General features: G+C 51.1%; 1 protein-coding gene across 4 annotated transcripts in view; it reads right to left on the bottom strand.

The window, feature by feature from the left end:
* The window catches only part of LOC141065386 (uncharacterized), a 109,452-nt gene that overhangs the window by 70,557 nt on the left and 14,904 nt on the right, over positions 1-23,991 (bottom strand). For 3 of the 4 annotated variants that reach the window (XM_073557853.1, XM_073557851.1, XM_073557854.1), the window contains exons 2-7: positions 17,243-17,385; positions 9,715-9,841; positions 8,084-8,182; positions 7,891-8,001; positions 7,708-7,779; positions 295-390 (exon numbers count right to left, since the gene is read on the bottom strand). In XM_073557853.1, the coding sequence (XP_073413954.1) occupies positions 295-390; positions 7,708-7,779; positions 7,891-8,001; positions 8,084-8,182; positions 9,715-9,841; positions 17,243-17,257 (520 nt within the window). In that variant the 5' untranslated portion in view covers positions 17,258-17,385. The remainder of the gene's footprint in view (positions 1-294; positions 391-7,707; positions 7,780-7,890; positions 8,002-8,083; positions 8,183-9,714; positions 9,842-17,242; positions 17,386-23,991) is intronic. The other variant, XM_073557852.1, reaches the window with a different exon arrangement.

The raw sequence follows: 23,991 nt of genomic DNA, 5'->3' as shown, positions 1-23,991 counted from the left end.
AACGGTCCCGGGGTGTGATCTATAATGTTAGAACAGTTATGGGCTGGTGAATTAGTTTGGGAATTTTCTGGTTGTTTGTGTCGTTGAGGGTCACAAATGGGACCGGCACAGCAATCACCAGGACAAAGGGGCAACGGCACACGTGCAGCTGCAACAGAGAGCCACATTTGCAGCCTTCTTTCTACATCAGCTCCTCCTACCTCAGCGTACAGAACGGATGTCACACTTATCCCTCGATAAACCCTGCAGCCCCCCACACTATCACATAACAGAAGACAACATGTCAGGACTCACTGTGTGCGGAGACGACACGGCCCTCTGTACTGTCTGCTGCGTGACGCTCCTCGTTATCCTTCTGCAGTGACAAGACGGAGGTGACGACAGGTTTGGCTGTGTACAGAGGAGACACCATTATATGAAGCTTGTGTAGGATCTACAGGAGGATCATATAGGGTGATGGGTCTCCGTCCACACTGTGAAGAGACGAGGGATGAACGAAGGCCGATTATAAAAGATCCATGGGCAGTGCCGGCCTATAGAATGCCCGTCTGGTCCCTTATATCCCCACTGATGCGCTTCATCGTATCTGTGTACATCAGGAGACCCAGACTGCGCCCAACTAGCGGCCCCCATCATGGAATCACAGATCAGGCCGTCCATGTGACTATCCGATCCTGACCTACCGCCACGTATAATCCATCCTGTCATCACACTGCCTGTCTCTGGATTTCCTGCACCTTCTCCAAAATGACTGGAGAGTCGTCCCCATTCTCCACCCATTGGACAATCAACGGTGGCGCCCCAAAACCAGACAATTGTACAATAAAGGTCACCCCAAAATATTGCAAGGAAAAACATGGATTTTTGTGATAACACCATAAAATCCTTTTCTCCGAGACGCTCATTGGGGGGACACAGATACTGTGGGTGTATGCTTCTGCCGCTAGGAGGCTGACACTAAGTGAAAAGAGGTTAGCTCCTCCTCCATCGTATACACCCTCGTCCCTATTGCAGGTGGAACTCAGTTTGGTGCCAAAGCAGTAGGAGGACAACAAAATCAGCCTTAATACAGGTACATGTCCAGAAAAGGACCACCCATATATCACATAAATAAATGCGTATTAACTAAACCAAAACAGCGCCAACTGGCTAATAGGGTGGGTGCTGTGTCCTCCCAAGGAGCGTCTCGGATAAAAGGATTTTACAGTGAGTTATCACAAAAATCCATGTTTCTCCTTCGTCTCATTGAGGGACACAGATACTGCGGGACGTCCTAAAGCAGTCCCTGGGTGGGAGATTGACTCACCGATCCAAGCTACATGCACCTCTTGTTTAAAAGGTGCGCCACCTCTGCTTGGAGAATCCTTCTACCCAGGCTCGCATCCGCCGAGGCCTGAGCATAGATATTATAATGTTTGGCAAATGTGTGCAGGCTGGACCAGGTTGCTGCTTTGCAAACCTGTTCCGTCGAAGCCTGGTGCCGAAGCGCCCAAAAGGCGCCCACTGCCCGGGTAGAGTGTGCTCTGATCCCTGCTGGAATCGGCGTGCCTCTAATGCGGTAGAGGCAAATAGTCAAACGAATCCATCTTGCTATGGTCTATTTTGAGGCAGCGAATCCCTTCCTGCGCCCTTCGGGGAGCACGAATAGCGTGTCCATCTGACGAAAGGGTGCCGTCCGCGAAACGTACGTCCGGAGGGCTCTTACCAGGTCTAACGTGTGAAGAGCCTTCTTCCACACGGTGCACCAGTGCTGGACAAAATGAAGGCAAAACAACATCTTCATTAACGTGAAAAGAGGACACGACTTTCGGCAGAAAAGGAGGGGCTGGTCTGAGGACCACCTTATCCTTATGGAAAGTGAGGAACGGAGCTCGGCAGGATAGGGCTGCCAGCTCTGAAGCCCGCCTGATGGAAGTGATGGCCACTAGGAACACTACTTTCCAGGAAAGGTACTGTACCTCAAAGAGACATCCTGAAGCGGTTCAAATGGAGCTTCTTGCCTAACACTTAGGACCATGTTAAGGTCCCAGGCGTCCATAGGTGCCTTATAGGGAGGTATCAAGTGGGAGACTCCCTGAATGAAAAGTCTTCACCTGCAAATTGGTAGCAATTCTGCGCTGGAACAGGACGGATACAGCCGATATTTGTCTCCTGAGGGAACTCGGGGTAAAGCCCGAGTCTAATGCTCTACCGACTGAGCTATCCGGGCTCTCTAAACCCGACTGGAGAAAAACCAAGATGTTGGGGATCGAGAATCTCAGCGGAGAAACACCGCGGCCTCGACAACAAGCAAAGAACACCTTCCAGGTGTGGTGGTAAATTCGTGCTGAAGCAGGCTTTCGGGCGCTAATCATTGTAGCGACCACCTCGCTCCCGGACCCTGCCTGGGTTAGAATCCAAGATTCAACGGCTATGCCGTCAAACACAGGGTCCCTGAGTTCGGGTGGCAAATCGGCAATTGAGACAGTAGATCTTGGACCAAGGAACGTCGGCGAGCAGCTGCATTAGATCTGCGTCCCACGCTCGACGGGGCCAGTCTGGGACCAGCAGAATCGCCGGCACCCCTTCCGTCTTGATCTTTTTGATGACTCTCGGAAGTAGTGGCAGTGGAGGAAATAGATATGGGAGGCGAACCTGGTTCCATGGTAGAACCAACGCGTCCAACGTGAGTGTTTGCGGGTCGCTGGCCTGAGCGACATATGTGGGCACCTTGGCAGTCACTCAAAGCCATCAGGTCCACATCCGGAGCTCCCCACAGTTGACAAATCTGCTGAAAAACTTCGGGATGTAGAGACCACTCTCCGGATGCAAGACCATGCCGGCTGAGAAAGTCTGCCGCCCAATTTTCCACGCCCCGGAATGTGGACAGCCGAAATCTTCAGTGGGCCGAAGCAAACCACTCGGTGAACGAGCCCCACCTCACGCATGGTTGCTCTGCTGTGGGTGCCCCATTGATGATTTATGTAAGCCACTGCCGTAGCGTTGTCCGATTAAATCCGGACGGGGCGGCCTGCTAGAAAGTGATGAAACTTCTGCAGAACCACCCAAATTGCTTGTATCTCCAATAAGTTGATCGGGAGGCGTGCCTCCTGTGTCGACCACCGTTCCTGGGTTTGTGGGGTGGCGAAACACCGATCCCCCACCGAGGAGACTGGAGTCGGTTGTCCTTACCAGCCAATGATCTGGGGGGAAAGGTTTCCCCTGGGCCAGAGAGGAACTGGTTATCCACCATCCGAGCGACTGCCTGACTTGAGAGGACAGTTGGCACCGCCAATCGAGTGTGGAAGGATTCTTGTCCCAGGCTGACAAGAGGGCGTGCTACAGGGGGCGAAGGTGGAACTGGGCGACAGGTATCGCTTCCATTGCTGCCACCATTTTCCCTAGAATCCTCATCCCGGATCGGATGGTATAAGGGACTGGTTGGCGAAGTGTCCGGACTCCCTGCCAGAGAGCTAGCTCCTTTTCCTGAGGGAGAATTACCAACCCTCGGCAAGTGTCGGAGATCACTTCTAGGAAGGAGATTCCTCTGAGCAGGCACAAGGGATGACTTCTTTGCATTGCCAACCCCTAAGCGGGCAAGAGTATCTAGCGTGATGTTGACCTTTTCCTCGCGTGCTCGTATTGATGGGCCCTTGACCAAGAGGTCGTCCAGATTAAGGCAAGACAACTATGCCTCGAGAATGCAGTGTGGCCATGACAACTGCAATAACCATTGTGAACACTCTGGGAGCCGTGGCTAGCTCGAATGGTAGCGCTACGAACTGAAAATGTTGATCGCCGATGGTGAAGTGTAGAAACCTCTGATGAGGAGGAAAAATGGGAATATGCAGATATGCGTCCTGGATGTCTATTGAGGCCAAGTATTCTCACTGCTCCATGGCCGATATGACTGAACGGAGAGACTCCATCCGGAAATGTCTGATCCTGATGACTTTGTTCAGAAGCTTCAGGTCCAAAAACAGGCCTGACAGACCCGTCCTTTTTGGGAACCGCAAAAAGGTTGGAATAGAATCCCTGAGCTCTTTCGTGTTCCGGCACTGGAACAATGACTCCTTTGTGCTGGAGCGATTTGATGGCTCCCAATAGAGCCCTTGCCTGGGTATCCCTGGGAAGCCGGGAAAGAAAAAACCGTCTTGGAGGATATCTGACAACTCCTATCTTGTAACCTGAGGCCACCAATTCATTTCCCCATGTGTCGTGAGTGACTGACCCAGATGTGGTGAAACCAGAGCAGGCGGCCGCTCACCTTGCCGATGTCTTCTGGTAAAGGCCTCGAGTCATTTGGCCGACGATCTTTGGGATCTGGATCCCCTCGGTCTGGGCTGCTGGGTATGCATTCTCCACCAATGGGTTGGCTCTATATGAGACCTGCCGCTCCCTATCGTGGTTGGGGCGGCCTGAGGCGGCGGAATTGGCCGCTGTAGTCCACCCGGGGTTGCGAAAGGGCCGAAACATGCCTGAAAATGGGTGAAGAAAAAGCGTTTTGATCTTTTGTTGAGGGAGAAACCCGCTCTTTCCTCCTGTGGAGTTGGAGATAAGTTGATCCAACTTCTCGCCAAATAGGGCCGCACTGATAAGGCAGGGAAGTCAAGGACTTCTTAAAAGCAGAATCGGTTCGCCATGTCCTTCACCATAGGGCTCTTCTGATAGAAATTGCATTAGGGGCAGCAAGTGCCGAGCAATTGTCCGCATCCAAAGACGCATTGATTATCTAGTCTCCGAAATCTCTGCAGGTAGATCCTGCTCTTGCGCGACTTTGTTTAATGTTTCTGACCATGATATTATAGCCTTGGCTACCCAAGTTGCTGTGAATGAGGGAGCGAGCGCTGACCCCGATGCCTCATATACTGAGTGAGTTAAGCTCTCTATAAGGCGAACCGTGGGATCCTTAACTGAGGAAACACTAGGGACGGATAGCAGGGTCTTAGTGGCTAGGCGCGAAACCGGAGGATCCACCATCGGGGATTCCATCCATTTTTTACGGAGGTTCAAAGTAAACGGATACCTTGTTTCGAGTGAAGCTGGAGTATCCAGGTCAAGGGGCTCGTCTGAGTCGCAATCTGAGGTCTGCTCGCTATCAACCACTGGTGACGGGGAGCGAGAAGCAGAACTTATGAATGCCAAGGCACCGGTTGGACTGGGCGACACCGTGTGGATTCGTTTCCCTTGGGTCTGCCTGGAGTGAGAGCGGCCCCTGCAGGCCGGAGGCTCTTGTGAGGTGGAGGTCCCCTCTAAGGCCGGCGAGCCACTGTCCCTGCGCCCCCACCTGAGCCCTGAAGGGACTCAATTGCATGAACTGAGACAGTGATAGGGCCCACTCTGGGGGGCTTGGCACATTGGCCGCGGTCGCAGTGGAGGAAGGACACGGAGGTTCTGCTAGGCGTCGGGTTCTGGGCGTTGCACAGCGGGAATCCCGAGCCTTGTCCTCTGCGGTCTGCCCACACCAGCATTGTGGGTTCGGTCGCAGGGGAGGGCTCCTGGGCGCATTCGGAGTCACAGGTTTCACATAATTTTTACTCTGCGCTCGTGGAAAACTGGCCCCACAGGAAATGCATGCGGCATAAAGGAACATGTGCGATTTCCCTTTTCCGGTCATATTGCCAGGCTCAATAACCCCCTTTGTTTTCTATAAGAGGGTTGAGGGAAGGAAGGAGGAGGAAACAAACCCCCTTTTAGCGCACGTAGTGCGGCTCCAGGGTCGGGGTCGCACTTACCCTGATCCTGTGTCCCCGCGTGCTCCTACCGCTGCCACTGCGCTCTCCTGCGCTCCTTTCTCCCATGAGTAGGCCGAGAAGTCCTCTCCCGGTCGCGGCCTACCCTGTAATGAGACCGGGGGGCTCAATTTGTTCGTGTCCGCCCTAGCCATGGGGGCGGCGCCGGAAATGACAACACGCCGGGGGCCCGTGGCCTAGTCACGGCTGAAGCCGCGGGCTAAATTTCTACCCCTGCCCGCCTGTCTGTGCGCTGGCGGCCCCGCAACCATGGCGATCCCGCCGGCCCTTCTCTGAGCCGCTCCGTGGACCGACATCTGCGCTGGCGGCCCCCGCCTGGGGGGGTAGGAGGGAGGAAAGGAAATGCTGGACCAGGTGAGCACCACCTTCCATCTGGAGCCTTCTCAATGGAGCTCCCGGAACGCTGCCACAGGGCCCTCCCCGTCCTCCATACCTGCGATAACCTCCGCTACAGATCCAGCGCACCAGGTAGAGGGGATGGGGTAATTTTCTGGATGGTGCAGGCACCCTAACGCCGTCCCCCCTGCAGGGGCGAGGAGAGGGACCGTCCGCCGCCATGCAGCACCGCCGTCTAGCGTTGGTGGAGCAGTGGGGGCCGCACAGACTCATCTTGTGCCTCTGTGCAAGCCCATGGTTTCAATACCTAGGGGTGGACAGGGCTAAGTCCGGCATTATGTCCCACGTCGTGGGAGAGGATACGTGGAGGGATACTCGCACGTGCTCGCCCGTTGATGGTTTGGGGAAATCGGATCCTTTCAATAGGATCCGTTGCCCGTCACATCTTCATAGCGAAAATAAAATAAAAAAGAAAAAGTCCGGAGCAAAACCAGACGTGTGCCTCCATGGACACTAAGCAAAAAACTGAGTTCCGCCCGCAATAGGGGCGAGGGTGTATACGACGGAGAGGAGCTAACCTCTTTTTTTCACTTAGTGTCAGCCTCCTAGCAGCAGAAGCATACACCACAGTATGTGTCCCCCAATGAGACGAAGGAAAAAACAGTATGGAGGCAGGAAACAGCGCAATCTAGATGGGGTCTAATCTAGCTGATCACCTGTAGGGGACGCGGCAGAGGGAGCCATGCGTGGTCACCTGTAGGGGACGCGGCAGAGGGAGCCATGGGCGGTCACCTGTAGGGGACGCGGCAGAGGGAGCCATGGGCGGTCACCTGTAGGGGACGCGGCAGAGGGAGCCATGGGCGGTCACCTGTAGGGGACGCGGCAGAGGGAGCCATGGGCGGTCACCTGTAGGGGACGCGGCAGAGGGAGCCATGGGCGGTCACCTGTAGGGGACGCGGCAGAGGGAGCCATGGGCGGTCACCTGTAGGGGACGCGGCAGAGGGAGCCATGGGCGGTCACCTGTAGGGGACGCGGCAGAGGGAGCCATGGGCGGTCACCTGTAGGGGACGCGGCAGAGGGAGCCATGGGCGGTCACCTGTAGGGGACGCGACAGAGGGAGCCATGGGCAGTCACCTGTGGGGACGCGACAGAGGGAGCCATGGGCGGTCACCTGTAGGGGACGCGGCAGAGGGAGCCATGGGCTGTCACCTGTAGGGGACGCGGCGGAGGGAGCCATGGGCTGTCACCTGTAGGGGACGCGGCAGAGGGAGCCATGGGCGGTCACCTGTAGGGGACGCGGCAGAAGGAGCCATGGGCAATCGCCTGTAGGGGACGCGGCAGAGGGAGCCATGGGCGGTCACCTGTAGGGGACGCGGCAGAGGGAGCCATGGGCTGTCACCTATAGGGGGCGCGGCAGAGGGAGCTATGGGCGGTCACCTGTAGGGGACGCGGCAGAAGGAGCCATGGGCAATCACCTGTAGGGGACGCGGCAGAGGGAGCCATGGGCGGTCACCTGTAGGGGGATCCACACAGGATGTCAGTGTGGTCACATGTAGGGGACATTGGGGTCATCATGCTGACAACAGTGGTGGCACACAGCACATACAGGTGAGACTTGGAGCCCGGGTCCTGGACTCACCGCTGCTGTACAGGGGGCTCTGCTGCGCCCGCTTGTCCTGCTTGATCCTCAGCAGTAAATCAGGGCTACGGGCTGTGGAGAGAGAAGACTTATCTGCTCATTCTCGAGACATCTACGACATGGCTGATGAGGGACTACAGGCGCCCAACAGTCCGGCCGGTAATCTAGAACGTATGACCCCACCTTGATGTGCAGAGAAGTTGAGCCCTTTCTTCTGGCAGGAGTCCAGGGGGCCGTCCCGTTCTTGCTTCAGCCCCATCATTCGTCCTGGATCATCTCGGAGAGCAGCGGCACCTGGAGGAGACACCAGAGTACAATAGTGGGAATCATTAGGATTGTCCACCTTCCAGCGCCGGCGCGGAGTTACCATCCTCACCTGCACTGCCGATGGCTCGGCCCGTCTCACAGATGTCCATGTCCAGGTCCTTCACCTTCTTAATGCAGAACAAGACATCCCGGTTCAGTATCTCAAAACCTAGGACAGTGGGAGATGGTGAGCGTGTCACGTCACACGGAGCCTCCCACCCCCACAGTGGGTCATGTCACACAGAGCCTCCCACCGCCAGAGCGCGTCCCGTCACACACAGCCCCCCACCCCCACAGTGGGTCATGTCACAGAGCCCCCCCATCCCACAGTGGGTCACGTCACATGGAGCCTCCCACCACCAGAGCGCATCACGTCACACACAGCCCCCTACCCCCACAGTGGGTCACGTCACACAGAGCCCAACACTCCCACATTGGGTCACGTCAGACAGAGCCCCCCATCCCCACAGATGGTCATGTCACACAGTGACCCCACAGTGGGTCATGTCACACAGTGACCCCACAGTGGGTCATGTCACACAGTGACCCCACAGTGGGTCATGTCACACAGTGACCCCACAGTGGGTCATGTCACACAGTGACCCCACAGTGGGTCATGTCACACAGTGACCCCACAGTGGGTCATGTCACACAGTGACCCCACAGTGGGTCATGTCACACAGTGACCCCACAGTGGGTCATGTCACACAGTGACCCCACAGTGGGTCATGTATCACAGAGCCCCCACCCCCACAGTGGGTCATGTCACACAGATCCCCCACCCTCACAGTGGGTCATGTCACACAGAGCCCCCACCCCCACAGTGGGCCGTCACACAGAGACCCCCCACCTCCACAGTGGGTCATGTCACACAGAGACCCCCCACCTCCACAGTGGGTCATGTCACACAGAGACCACCCACCCCACAGTGGGTCAAGTCACACAGAGCCCCCACCCCCACAGTGGGTCATGTCACACAGAGACCCCCCACCCCCACAGTGGGTCATGTCACACAGAGACCCCCCCACCTCCACAGTGGGTCATGTCACACAGAGACCACCCACCCCACAGTGGGTCAAGTCACACAGAGCCCCCACCCCCACAGTGGGTCATGTCACACAGAGACCCCCCACCTCCACAGTGGGTCATGTTACACAGAGACCCCCCACCTCCACAGTGGGTCATATCACACAGAGACCACCCACCTCCACAGTGGGTCATGTCACACAGAGACCCCCCACCTCCACAGTGGGTCATGTCACACAGAGACCCCCCACCTCCACAGTGGGTCATGTCACACAGAGACCCCCCACCTCCACAGTGGGTCATGTCACACAGAGACCCCCCACCTCCACAGTGGGTCATATCACACAGAGACCACCCACCTCCACAGTGGGTCATGTCACACAGAGACCCCCCACCTCCACAGTGGGTCATGTCACACAGAGACCCCCCACCTCCACAGTGGGTCATGTCACACAGAGACCCCCCACCCCACAGTGGGTCAAGTCACACAGTGCCCCCACCTCCACAGTGGATCATGTCACACAGTGCCCCCCCCCCCCAACAGCAGGCACAAGTTTTCAGCCTCCAGACATGAACTACAATGTTGTCGATCACCGACGGCCACTAAAGTCAAATATAACACCTGATACACAGCGTACAATGGTGGGCTGCAAGGAAGCAGCTGCGGGGTCTCACCCATCGCCTCCAGTGCAGAGTGGATCTCCAGCATCACGTTCTTATACAGCGCCCTCTGCCAGTCCTCCAGCACCCCCCACTCCTCCGCAGAGAAGCAGGCCGCCACATCGTGGAACGTCACCGACACCTGCAGAAAACGATTAGAGACCACTGGAGTCACAGGAAGAGTCCCCTGTATGTATGGTGACGATGCTACTCACGGGGGAGCGACATGAGGCATCACAGGAACCACAAACACAGCCCGTGTCCAGCACTGAGTGAAACACAAAGCAAAAAGTCCACACAATACTACTGGTGAGCCTGCCGGGTCTACACTCAATCCAGGAGATCTGCACACCTCCAGACACCACCAGCAGAAGAGTGAGTGCAGCTCTGGAGTATAATACAGGAGGTAACTCAGGATCAGTAATGTAATGTATGCACACAGTGACTGCACCAGCAGAATAGTGAGTGCAGCTCTGGAGTATAATACAGGAGGTAACTCAGGATCAGTAATGTATGTACACAGTGACTGCACCAGCAGAATAGTGAGTGCACCTCTGGGGTATAATACAGGATGTAACTCAGGATCAGTAATGTAATGTATGTACACAGTGACTGCACCAGCAGAATAGTGAGTGCAGCTCTGGGGTATAATACAGGAGGTAACTCAGGATCAGTAATGTAATGTATGTACACAGTGACTGCACCAGCAGAATAGTGAGTGCAGCTCTGGAGTATAATACAGGAGGTAACTCAGGATCAGTAATGTAATGTATGTACACAGTGACTCCACCAGCAGAATAGGGAGTGCTGCTCTGGGGTATAATACAGGAGGAAACTCAGGATCAGTAATGTAATGTATGCACACAGTGACTGCACCAGCAGAATAGTGAGTGCAGCTCTGGGGTATAATACAGGATGTAACGCAGGATCAGTAATGTAATGTATGTACACAGTGACTGCACCAGCAGAATAGTGAGTGCAGCTCTGGGGTATAATACAGGATGTAACTCAGGATCAGTAGTGTAATGTATGTACACAGTGACTGCACCAGCAGAATAGTGAGTGCAGCTCTGGGGTATAATACAGGAGGTAACTCAGGATCAGTAATGTAATGTATGTACACAGTGACTGCACCAGCAGAATAGTGAGTGCAGCTCTGGAGTATAATACAGGATGTAACTCAGGATCAGTAATGCAATGTATGTACACAGTGACTGCACCAGCAGAATAGTGAGCGCAGCTCTGGGGTATAATACAGGATGTAACTCAGGATCAGTAATGTATGTACACAGTGACTGCACCAGCAGAATAGTGAGTGCACCTCTGGGGTATAATACAGGATGTAACTCAGGATCAGTAATGTAATGTATGTACACAGTGACTGCACCAGCAGAATAGTGAGTGCAGCTCTGGGGTATAATACAGGAGGTAACTCAGGATCAGTAATGTAATGTATGTACACAGTGACTGCACCAGCAGAATAGTGAGTGCAGCTCTGGAGTATAATACAGGAGGTAACTCAGGATCAGTAATGTAATGTATGTACACAGTGACTCCACCAGCAGAATAGGGAGTGCTGCTCTGGGGTATAATACAGGAGGAAACTCAGGATCAGTAATGTAATGTATGCACACAGTGACTGCACCAGCAGAATAGTGAGTGCAGCTCTGGGGTATAATACAGGATGTAACGCAGGATCAGTAATGTAATGTATGTACACAGTGACTGCACCAGCAGAATAGTGAGTGCAGCTCTGGGGTATAATACAGGATGTAACTCAGGATCAGTAGTGTAATGTATGTACACAGTGACTGCACCAGCAGAATAGTGAGTGCAGCTCTGGGGTATAATACAGGAGGTAACTCAGGATCAGTAATGTAATGTATGTACACAGTGACTGCACCAGCAGAATAGTGAGTGCAGCTCTGGAGTATAATACAGGATGTAACTCAGGATCAGTAATGCAATGTATGTACACAGTGACTGCACCAGCAGAATAGTGAGCGCAGCTCTGGGGTATAATACAGGATGTAACTCAGGATCAGTAATGTAATGTATGTACACAGTGACTGCACCAGCAGAATAGTGAGTGCAGCTCTGGAGTATAATACAGGAGGTAACTCAGGATCAGTAATGTAATGTATGTACACAGTGACTGCACCAGCAGAATAGTGAGTGCAGCTCTGGGGTATAATACAGGAGGTAACTCAGGATCAGTAATGTATGTACACAGTGACTGCACCAGCAGAATAGTGAGTGCAGCTCTGGAGTATAATACAGGAGGTAACTCAGGATCAGTAATGTAATGTATGTACACAGTGACTGCACCAACAGAATAGTGAGTGCACCTCTGGAGTATAATACAGGAGGTAACTCAGGATCAGTAATGTAATGTATGCACACAGTGACTGCACCAGCAGAATAGTGAGTGCAGCTCTGGGGTATAATACAGGAGGTAACTCAGGATCAGTAATGTATGTACACAGTGACTGCACCAGCAGAATAGTGAGTGCAGCTCTGGAGTATAATACAGGAGGTAACTCAGGATCAGTAATGTAATGTATGTACACAGTGACTGCACCAGCAGAATAGTGAATGCACCTCTGGAGTATAATACAGGAGGTAACTCAGGATCAGTAATGTAATGTATGTACACAGTGACTGTACCAGCAGAATAGTGAGTGCAGCTCTGGGGTATAATACAGGATGTAACTCAGGATCAGTAATGTAATGTATGCACACAGTGACTGCACCAGCAGAATAGTGAGTGCTGCTCTGGGGTATAATACAGGAGGTAACTCAGGATAAGTAATGTATGTACACAGTGACTGCACCAGCAGAATAGTGAGTGCAGCTCTGGGGTATAATACAGGAGGTAAATCAGGATCAGTAATGTAATGTATGTACACAGTGACTGCACCAGCAGAATAGTGAGTGCAGCTCTGGAGTATAATACAGGATGTAACTCAGGATCAGTAATGCAATGTATGTACACAGTGACTGCACCAGCAGAATAGTGAGCGCAGCTCTGGGGTATAATACAGGATGTAACTCAGGATCAGTAATGTAATGTATGTACACAGTGACTGCACCAGCAGAATAGTGAGTGCAGCTCTGGAGTATAATACAGGAGGTAACTCAGGATCAGTAATGTAATGTATGTACACAGTGACTGCACCAGCAGAATAGTGAGCGCAGCTCTGGGGTATAATACAGGATGTAACTCAGGATAAGTAATGTATGTACACAGTGACTGCACCAGCAGAATAGTGAGTGCAGCTCTGGGGTATAATACAGGAGGTAACTCAGGATAAGTAATGTATGTACACAGTGACTGCACCAGCAGAATAGTGAGTGCAGCTCTGGGGTATAATACAGGAGGTAAATCAGGATCAGTAATGTAATGTATGTACACAGTGACTGCACCAGCAGAATAGTGAGTGCAGCTCTGGAGTATAATACAGGATGTAACTCAGGATCAGTAATGCAATGTATGTACACAGTGACTGCACCAGCAGAATAGTGAGCGCAGCTCTGGGGTATAATACAGGATGTAACTCAGGATCAGTAATGTAATGTATGTACACAGTGACTGCACCAGCAGAATAGTGAGTGCAGCTCTGGAGTATAATACAGGAGGTAACTCAGGATCAGTAATGTAATGTATGTACACAGTGACTGCACCAGCAGAATAGTGAGCGCAGCTCTGGGGTATAATACAGGATGTAACTCAGGATCAGTAATGTAATGTATGTACACAGTGACTGCACCAGTAGAATAGTGAGTGCAGCTCTGGGGTATAATACAGGATGTAACTCAGGATCAGTAATGCAATGTATGTACACAGTGACTGCACCAGCAGAATAGTGAGTGCAGCTCTGGGGTATAATACAGGATGTAACTCAGGATCAGTAATGTATGTACACAGTGACTGCACCAGCAGAACAGTGAGTGCAGCTCTGGGGTATAATACAGGATGTAACTCAGGATCAGTAATGCAATGTATGTACACAGTGACTGCACCAGCAGAATAGTGAGTGCACCTCTGGGGTATAATACAGGATGTAACTCAGGATCAGTAATGTAATGTATGTACACAGTGACTGCACCAGCAGAATAGTGAGTGCAGCTCTGGGGTATAATACAGGAGGTAACTCAGGATCAGTAATGTAATGTATGTACACAGAGACTGCACCAGCAGAATAGTGAGTGCAGCTCTGGGGTATAATACAGGATGTAACTCTGGATCGGTAATGTAATGTATGTACACAGTGACTGCACCAGCAGAATAGTGAGTGCAGCTCTGGAGTATAATACAGGAGGTAACTCAGGATCAGTAATGTAATGTATGTACACAGTGACTGCACCAGCAGAATAGTGAGTGCAGCTCTGGAGTATAATACAGGATGTAACTCAGGATCAGTAATGTAATGTATGTACACAGTGACTGTACCAGCAGAATAGTGAGTGCAGCTCTGGGGTATAATACAGGAGGTAACTCAGGATCAGTAATGTATGTACACAGTGACTGCACCAGCAGAATAGTGAGTGCAGCTCTGGAGTATAATACAGGAGGTAACTCAGGATCAGTAATGTAATGTATGTACACAGTGACTGCACCAGCAGAATAGTGAATGCACCTCTGGAGTATAATACAGGAGGTAACTCAGGATCAGTAATGTAATGTATGTACACAGTGACTGTACCAGCAGAATAGTGAGTGCAGCTCTGGGGTATAATACAGGATGTAACTCAGGATCAGTAATGTAATGTATGCACACAGTGACTGCACCAGCAGAATAGTGAGTGCAGCTCTGGGGTATAATACAGGAGGTAACTCAGGATAAGTAATGTATGTACACAGTGACTGCACCAGCAGAATAGTGAGTGCAGCTCTGGGGTATAATACAGGAGGTAACTCAGGATCAGTAATGTAATGTATGTACACAGTGACTGCACCAGCAGAATAGTGAGTGCAGCTCTGGAGTATAATACAGGATGTAACTCAGGATCAGTAATGCAATGTATGTACACAGTGACTGCACCAGCAGAATAGTGAGCGCAGCTCTGGGGTATAATACAGGATGTAACTCAGGATCAGTAATGTAATGTATGTACACAGTGACTGCACCAGCAGAATAGTGAGTGCAGCTCTGGAGTATAATACAGGAGGTAACTCAGGATCAGTAATGTAATGTATGTACACAGTGACTGCACCAGCAGAATAGTGAGCGCAGCTCTGGGGTATAATACAGGATGTAACTCAGGATCAGTAATGTAATGTATGTACACAGTGACTGCACCAGTAGAATAGTGAGTGCAGCTCTGGGGTATAATACAAGATGTAACTCAGGATCAGTAATGCAATGTATGTACACAGTGACTGCACCAGCAGAATAGTGAGTGCAGCTCTGGGGTATAATACAGGATGTAACTCAGGATCAGTAATGTATGTACACAGTGACTGCACCAGCAGAATAGTGAGTGCAGCTCTGGGGTATAATACAGGATGTAACTCAGGATCAGTAATGCAATGTATGTACACAGTGACTGCACCAGCAGAATAGTGAGTGCACCTCTGGGGTATAATACAGGATGTAACTCAGGATCAGTAATGTAATGTATGTACACAGTGACTGCACCAGCAGAATAGTGAGTGCAGCTCTGGGGTATAATACAGGAGGTAACTCAGGATCAGTAATGTATGTACACAGTGACTGCACCAGCAGAATAGTGAGTGCAGCTCTGGGGTATAATACAGGAGGTAACTCAGGATCAGTAATGTAATGAATGTACACAGAGACTGCACCAGCAGAATAGTGAGTGCAGCTCTGGGGTATAATACAGGATGTAACTCTGGATCGGTAATGTAATGTATGTACACAGTGACTGCACCAGCAGAATAGTGAGTGCAGCTCTGGAGTATAATACAGGAGGTAACTCAGGATCAGTAATGTAATGTATGTACACAGTGACTGCACCAGCAGAATAGTGAGTGCAGCTCTGGAGTATAATACAGGATGTAACTCAGGATCAGTAATGTAATGTATGTACACAGTGACTGTACCAGCAGAATAGTGAGTGCAGCTCTGGGGTATAATACAGGAGGTAACTCAGGATCAGTAATGTAATGTATGTACACAGTGACTGCACCAGCATAATAGTGAGTGCAGCTCTGGAGTATAATACAGGATGTAACTCAGGATCAGTAATGTAATGTATGTACACAGTGACTCCATCAGCAGAATAGTGAGTGCAGCTCTTGGGTATAATACAGGAGGTAACTCAGGATCAGTAATGTAATGTATGTACACAGTGACTGCACCAGCAGAATAGTGAGTGCAGCTCTGGGGTATCATACAGGATGTAACTCAGGATCAGTAATGTATGTACACAGTGACTGCACCAGCAGAATAGTGAGTGCAGCTCTGGAGTATAATACAGGAGGTAACTCAGGATCAGTAATGTAATGTATGTACACAGTGACTGCACCAGCAGAATAGTGAGTGCAGCTCTGGGGTATAATACAGGATGTAACTCAGGATCAGTAATGTAATGTATGTACACAGCGACTGCACCAGCAGAATAGTGAGTGCAGCTCTGGGGTATAATACAGGATGTAACTCAGGATCAGTAATGTAATGTATATACACAGTGACTGCACCAGCAGAATAGTGAGTGCAGCTCTGGGGTATAATACAGGAGGTAACTCAGGATCAGTAATGTAATGTATGTACACAGTGACTGCACCAGCAGAATAGTGAGTGCAGCTCTGGGGTATAATACAGGAGGTAACTCAGGATCAGTAATGTAATGTATGTACACAGTGACTGCACCAGCAGAATAGTGAGTGCAGCTCTGGGGTATAATACAGGAGGTAACTCAGGATCAGTAATGTAATGTATGTACACAGTGACTGCACCAGCAGAATAGTGAGTGCAGCTCTGGGGTATAATACAGGATGTAACTCAGGATCAGTAATGTATGTACACAGTGACTGCACCAGCAGAATAGTGAGTGCAGCTCTGGAGTATAATACAGGAGGTAACTCAGGATCAGTAATGTAATGTATGTACACAGTGACTGCACCAGCAGAATAGTGAGTGCAGCTCTGGGGTATAATACAGGAGGTAACTCAGGATCAGTAATTACACAGGTTTGGGGGCTCAGCGCATCATCTGTGAAATGTTCAGCGAGTCTTCTCTAACTTCCACCACCGCACAAGGAGTGAGCATCCATCACATCACAGGAGAAGTCGGATTAGAGTACTGTGGGAACCGTCTGCTTTACTTTTCTTGTACTGAATTACTTCAGCAGTCGATGAAGAGCTGCAATCACAATTCTGCTCTCTGTCACTTGGAAAACAGTCTGCTCAGAGGGGCTCTAGAAGAGAACGTCTTTGTGGGAAATGCGCCGCGTGGAATCTCCAGAAAGCAGCGAAGAGAGGAGTTTATTGTCCCTGCAGCGCAAGAGCTGACAGAAAGGGACTGCAGCTTTGGATAAGACTGGATAAAAAGACAAATTACAACACAAAGCTACTTACTGGGTAAGCGGACATGATGTCTTCAGGATGGAGGAGCGAGGGGTCTTCAGAGGTGGCGGCTCCTCAGTACCCGCAGGAGCGGAGCAGCACTCAGATGTGTATTCACCGGAGGATCTTACCCCCAGATCGCCCCATACACGGACCTGGTAATGACAGGAGGTGTTACATGAGCAGACCCCACTCGCAATGTATATTCTCCGATGTATGGGGGGAGGGGATGAGCGGATCACATGGAGACCCCGGTGTACTCACTTATATCATATACAGCCCCTGTGCGACTAGTCAGAGCCAAGTGGCCCCCGAACTCCACCGAGAACCCAACACCACTGTGGAGTGTGTGCGCGTACCTGCCGATCTCACCGCTCACAGCTTCCAACTATCCGCTGCATAGGTGGGAAACTTGAGATTTGGGTAGGTCTGTTGTGACCCCCACTGACCGAAAACCTCTGCCGAGAGGAGTCAGGTAAAGCTCGAGGTCACATGTGCAAGCTATGGTGTGGTGCAAGGCCTGCCCGGAGCTCAGCACCATGATCAGGGTGTGGGAGTAGCAGTCTACACCACTCTCCCAGGCCGCCGGCCCATAAGATATAGACCAGAACACTCCGGTAATGCAACTGCTGGAGAGGGTCAAAAGGATGTGGAGGATCCCGTTCAAGTGGCCACGTCAGTGCACCTGCAGGAATCCCCGGCTCCGGATCGGAGGAGGTGGCTCGCAGGGTTCCCGTCAGGCGGCCACTCGACCAAGGTCCTGCAAACATCTTGGACAATCTCTACCGTTATGGCAGTCCGGGCCTTGAAGCTTTCTTTTTTCGCCCCTTTAAATGCCATAGTTCTGCAACTATGAGGCCTGCAGGAGTAGCAGCGCAGTACAGGCACAGCGGATGGATTCATAGAAATCTCCGGCCCGCGGGGCCTCTATTTGGCCCAGTCTTCTCTCACCCGCGGCGCAGGTTTACCAGCCACACCAGGTCAACATATTTCCACTACAGAAGGTCTTGTATGCGGTAAACCAGCAGGGTTCAGAGATCGCAGAGGATTCACCGGCGCGATTAGACGGCAGCGATTTGGATGCAGTGAAAATATGCCGCTATATCCGGATCGGGAGCGCACCCCAGGAAACGGTGAAGAGAAGCTGGAGAACGGCCGGAAAATGTGAAAACGTATACCCACAACTGTACAGCCGTGCCGTCTGCCCCCGGGGGGTCCTTATATGTACAGCCGTGCCGTCTGCCCTCAGGGGGTCCTTATATATGTACAGCCGTGCCGTCTGCCCCCAGGGGGTCCTTATATATGTACAGCCGTGCCGTCTGCCCCCAGGGGGTCCTTATATATGTACAGCCGTGCCGTCTGCCCTCAGGGGGTCCTTATATATGTACAGCCGTGCCGTCTGCCCCCGGGGGGTCCTTATATGTACAGCCGTGCCGTCTGCCCCCAGGGGGTCCTTATATATGTACAGCCGTGCCGTCTGCCCCTAGGGGGTCCTTATATATGTACAGCTGTACCGTCTGCCCCCTGGGGGTCCTTATATATGTACAGCTGTACCGTCTGCCCCCAGGGGGTCCTTATATGTACAGCCGTGCCGTCTGCCCCCAGGGGGTCCTTATATATGTACAGCCGTGCCGTCTGCCCTCAGGGGGGTCCTTATATGTACAGCCGTGCCGTCTGCCCCCAGGGGGTCCTTATATATGTACAGCCGTGCCGTCTGCCCTCAGGGGGGTCCTAATATATGTACAGCCGTGCCGTCTGCCCCCAGGGGGTCCTTATATGTACAGCCGTGCCGTCTGCCCTCAGGGGGTCCTTATATATGTACAGACGTGCCGTCTGCCCTCAGGGGGTCCTTATATACAGTGGGGAAAAAAAGTATTTAGTCAGTCAGCAATAGTGCAAGTTCCACCACTGAAAAAGATGAGAGGCGTCTGTAATTTACATCATAGGTAGACCTCAACTATGGGAGACAAACTGAGAAAAAAAAATCCAGAAAATCACATTGTCTGTTTTTTTTTCATTTGATTTGCATATTATGGTGGAAAATAAGTATTTGGTCAGAAACAAGCAAACAAGATTTCTGGCTCTCACAGACCTGTAACTTCTTCTTTAAGAGTCTCCTCTTTCCTCCACTCATTACCTGTAGTAATGGCACCTGTTTAAACTTGTTATCAGTATAAAAAGACACCTGTGCACACCCTCAAACAGTCTGACTCCAAACTCCACTATGGTGAAGACCAAAGAGCTGTCAAAGGACACCAGAAACAAAATTGTAGCCCTGCACCAGGCTGGGAAGACTGAATCTGCAATAGCCAACCAGCTTGGAGTGAAGAAATCAACTGTGGGAGCAATAATTAGAAAATGGAAGACATACAAGACCACTGATAATCTCCCTCGATCTGGTGCTCCACGCAAAATCCCACCCCGTGGGGTCAGAATGATCACAAGAACGGTGAGCAAAAATCCCAGAACCACGCGGGGGGACCTAGTGAATGAACTGCAGAGAGCTGGGACCAATGTAACAAGGCCTACCATAAGTAACACACTACGCCACCATGGACTCAGATCCTGCAGTGCCAGACGTGTCCCACTGCTTAAGCCTGTACATGTCCGGGCCCGTCTGAAGTTTGCTAGAGAGCATTTGGATGATCCAGAGGAGTTTTGGGAGAATGTCCTATGGTCTGATGAAACCAAACTGGAACTGTTTGGTAGAAACACAACTTGTCGTGTTTGGAGGAAAAAGAATACTGAGTTGCATCCATCAAACACCATACCTACTGTAAAGCATGGTGGTGGAAACATCATGCTTTGGGGCTGTTTCTCTGCAAAGGGGCCAGGACGACTGATCCGGGTACATGAAAGAATGAATGGGGCCATGTATCGTGAGATTTTGAGTGCAAACCTCCTTCCATCAGCAAGGGCATTGCAGATGAAACGTGGCTGGGTCTTTCAACATGACAATGATCCAAAGCACAGCGCCAGGGAAACGAAGGAGTGGCTTCGTAAGAAGCATTTCAAGGTCCTGGAGTGGCCTAGCCAGTCTCCAGATCTCAACCCTATAGAAAACCTTTGGAGGGAGTTGAAAGTCTGTGTTGCCAAGCGAAAAGCCAAAAACATCACTGCTCTAGAGGAGATCTGCATGGAGGAATGGGCCAACATACCAACAACAGTGTGTGGCAACCTTGTGAAGACTTACAGAAAACGTTTGACCTCTGTCATTGCCAACAAAGGATATATCACAAAGTATTGAGATGAAATTTTGTTTCTGACCAAATACTTATTTTCCACCATAATATGCAAATCAAATGAAAAAAAACAGACAATGTGATTTTCTGGATTTTTTTTTCTCAGTTTGTCTCCCATAGTTGAGGTCTACCTATGATGTAAATTACAGACGCCTCTCATCTTATTAAGTGGTGGAACTTGCACTATTGCTGACTGACTAAATACTTTTTTGCCCCACTGTATGTACAGCCGTGCCGTCTGCCCTCAGGGGGCCCTTATATATATACAGCCGTACCGTCTGCCCTCAGGGGCGGCCCTTATATATATGCAGCCGTGCCGTCTGCCCCCAGGGGGTCCTTATATATGTACAGCCGTGCCGTCTGCCCCCAGGGGGTCCTTATATATGTACAGCCGTGCCGTCTGTCCCTAGGGGGTCCTTATATATATACAGCCGTGCCGTCTGCCCTCAGGGGGCCCTTATATATATACAGCCGTACCGTCTGCCCTCAGGGCGGCCCTTATATATATGCAGCCGTGCCGTCTGTCCCCAGGGGGTCCTTATATATGTACAGCTGTACCGTCTGCCCCCAGGGGGTCCTTATATATGTACAGCCGTGCCGTCTGCCCCCGGGGGGACCTTATATATGTACAGCCGTACCGTCTGCCCTCAGGGCGGCCCTTATATATATGCAGCCGTGCCGTCTGTCCCCAGGGGGTCCTTATATATGTACAGCTGTACCGTCTGCCCCCAGGGGGTCCTTATATATGTACAGCCGTGCCGTCTGCCCCCGGGGGGACCTTATATATGTACAGCCGTACCGTCTGCCCTCAGGGGGTCCTTATATATATACAGCCGTGCCGTCTGCCCTCAGGGGGTCCTTATATATGTACAGCCGTACCGTCTGCCCTCAGGGGGTCCTTATATATATACAGCCGTGCCGTCTGCCCTCAGGGCGGCCCTTATATATATACAGCCGTACCGTCTGCCCTCAGGGCGGCCCTTATATATATGCAGCCGTACCGTCTGCCCCCAGGGGGTCCTTATATATATACAGCCGTGCCGTCTGCCCTCAGGGCGGCCCTTATATATATACAGCCGTGCCGTCTGCCCTCAGGGGGCCCTTATATATATACAGCCGTACCGTCTGCCCTCAGGGCGGCCCTTATATATATGCAGCCGTACCGTCTGCCCCCAGGGGGTCCTTATATATATATACAGCCGTGCCGTCTGCCCTCAGGGGGTCCTTATATATATGCAGCCGTACCGTCTGCCCTCAGGGCGGCCCTTATATATATACAGCCGTACCGTCTGCCCTCAGGGCGGCCCTTATATATATGCAGCCGTACCGTCTGCCCCCAGGGGGTCCTTATATATATACAGCCGTACCGTCTGCCCTCAGGGCGGCCCTTATATATATGCAGCCGTTCCGTCTGCCCTCAGGGGGTCCTTATATATATACAGCCGTGCCGTCTGCCCTCAGGGGGTCCTTATATATATACAGCCGTGTCGTCTGCCCTCAGGGCGGCCCTTATATATATGCAGCCGTACCGTCTGCCCTCAGGGCGGCCCTTATATATATGCAGCCGTACCGTCTGCCCCCAGGGGGTCCTTATATATATACAGCCGTGCCGTCTGCCCTCAGGGCGGCCCTTATATATATGCAGCCGTACCGTCTGCCCTCAGGGGGTCCTTATATATATACAGCCGTGCCGTCTGCCCTCAGGGGGTCCTTATATATACAGTGCCTACAAGTAGTATTCAACCCCCTGCAGATTTAGCAGGTTTACACATTCGGAATTAACTTGGCATTGTGACATTTGGACTGTAGATCAGCCTGGAAGTGTGAAATGCACTGCAGCAAAAAAGAATGTTATTTCTTTGTTTAATTTTTTTTTAAATTGTGAAAAGTTTATTCAGAGGATCATTTATTATTCAACCCCTCAAACCACCAGAATTCTGTTTGGTTCCCCTAAAGTATTAAGAAGTATTTCAGGCACAAAGAACAATGAGCTTCACATGTTTGGATTAATTCTCTCTTTTTCCAGCCTTTTCTGACTATTTAAGACCCTCCCCAAACTTGTGAACAGCACTCATACATGGTCAACATGGGAAAGACAAAGGAGCATTCCAAGGCCATCAGAGACCAGATCGTGGAGGGTCACAAGGCTGGCAAGGGGTACAAAACCCTTTCCAAGGAGTTGGGCCTACCTGTCTCCACTGTTGGGAGCATCATCCGGAAGTGGAAGGCTTATGGAACTACTGTTAGCCTTCCACGGCCTGAACAGCCTTTGAAAGTTTCCTCCCGTGCCGAGGCCAGGCTTGTCCGAAGAGTCAAGGCTAACCCAAGGACAACAAGGAAGGAGCTCCGGGAAGATCTCATGGCAGTGGGGACATTGGTTTCAGTCAATACCATAAGTAACATACTCCACTGCAATGGTCTCCGTTCCAGACGAGCCCGTAAGGTACCTTTACTTTCAAAGCGTCATGTCAAGGCTTGTCTACAGTTTGCTCATGATCACTTGGAGGACTCTGAGACAGACTGGTTCAAGGTTCTCTGGTCTGATGAGACCAAGATCGAGATCTTTGGTGCCAACCACACACGTGACGTTTGGAGACTGGATGGCACTGCATACGACCCCAAGAATACCATCCCTACAGTCAAGCATGGTGGTGGCAGCATCATGCTGTGGGGCTGTTTCTCAGCCAAGGGGCCTGGCCATCTGGTCCGCATCCATGGGAAGATGGATAGCACGGCCTACCTGGAGATTTTGGCCAAGAACCTCCGCTCCTCCATCAAGGATCTTAAGATGGGTCGTCATTTCATCTTTCAACAAGACAACGACCCAAAGCACACAGCCAAGAAAACCAAGGCCTGGTTCAAGAGGCAAAAAATCAAGGTGTTGGAGTGGCCTAGTCAGTCTCCTGACCTTAACCCAATTGAAAACTTGTGGAAGGAGCTAAAGATTAAAGTCCACATGAGACACCCAAAGAACCTAGATAACTTGGAGAAGATCTGCATGGAGGAGTGGGCCAAGATAACTCCAGAGACCTGTGCCGGCCTGATCAGGTCTTATAAAAGACGATTATTAGCTGTAATTGCAAACAAGGGTTATTCCACAAAATATTAAACCTAGGGGTTGAATAATAATTGACCCACACTTGTATGTTTAAAATTTATTAAAATTTAACTGAGCAACATAACTTTTTGGTTTGTAAGATTTATGCATCTGTTAATAAATCCTGCTCTTGTGTGAAGTTTGAAGGCTCTAACTTATTTGCATCTTATCAAACCTGCTAAATCTGCAGGGGGTTGAATACTACTTGTAGGCACTGTATACAGCCGTGCCGTCTGCCCTCAGGGCGGCCCTTATATATATGCAGCCGTACCGTCTGCCCTCAGGGCGGCCCTTATATATATGCAGCCGTACCGTCTGCCCCCAGGGGGTCCTTATATATACACAGCCGTGCCGTCTGCCCTCAGGGGGTCCTTATATATATGCAGCCGTACCGTCTGCCCCCAGGGGGTCCTTATATATAT

Source organism: Dendrobates tinctorius, unplaced genomic scaffold (assembly GCF_039654945.1).
Source record: "Dendrobates tinctorius isolate UK_male_01 unplaced genomic scaffold, ASM3965494v1 ptg000251l, whole genome shotgun sequence".
Taxonomy (NCBI): Eukaryota; Metazoa; Chordata; class Amphibia; order Anura; family Dendrobatidae; genus Dendrobates; species Dendrobates tinctorius.
The sequence above is the reverse complement of the archived record's forward strand: the minus strand, read 5'-3'. Positions and strand labels throughout refer to the sequence as shown.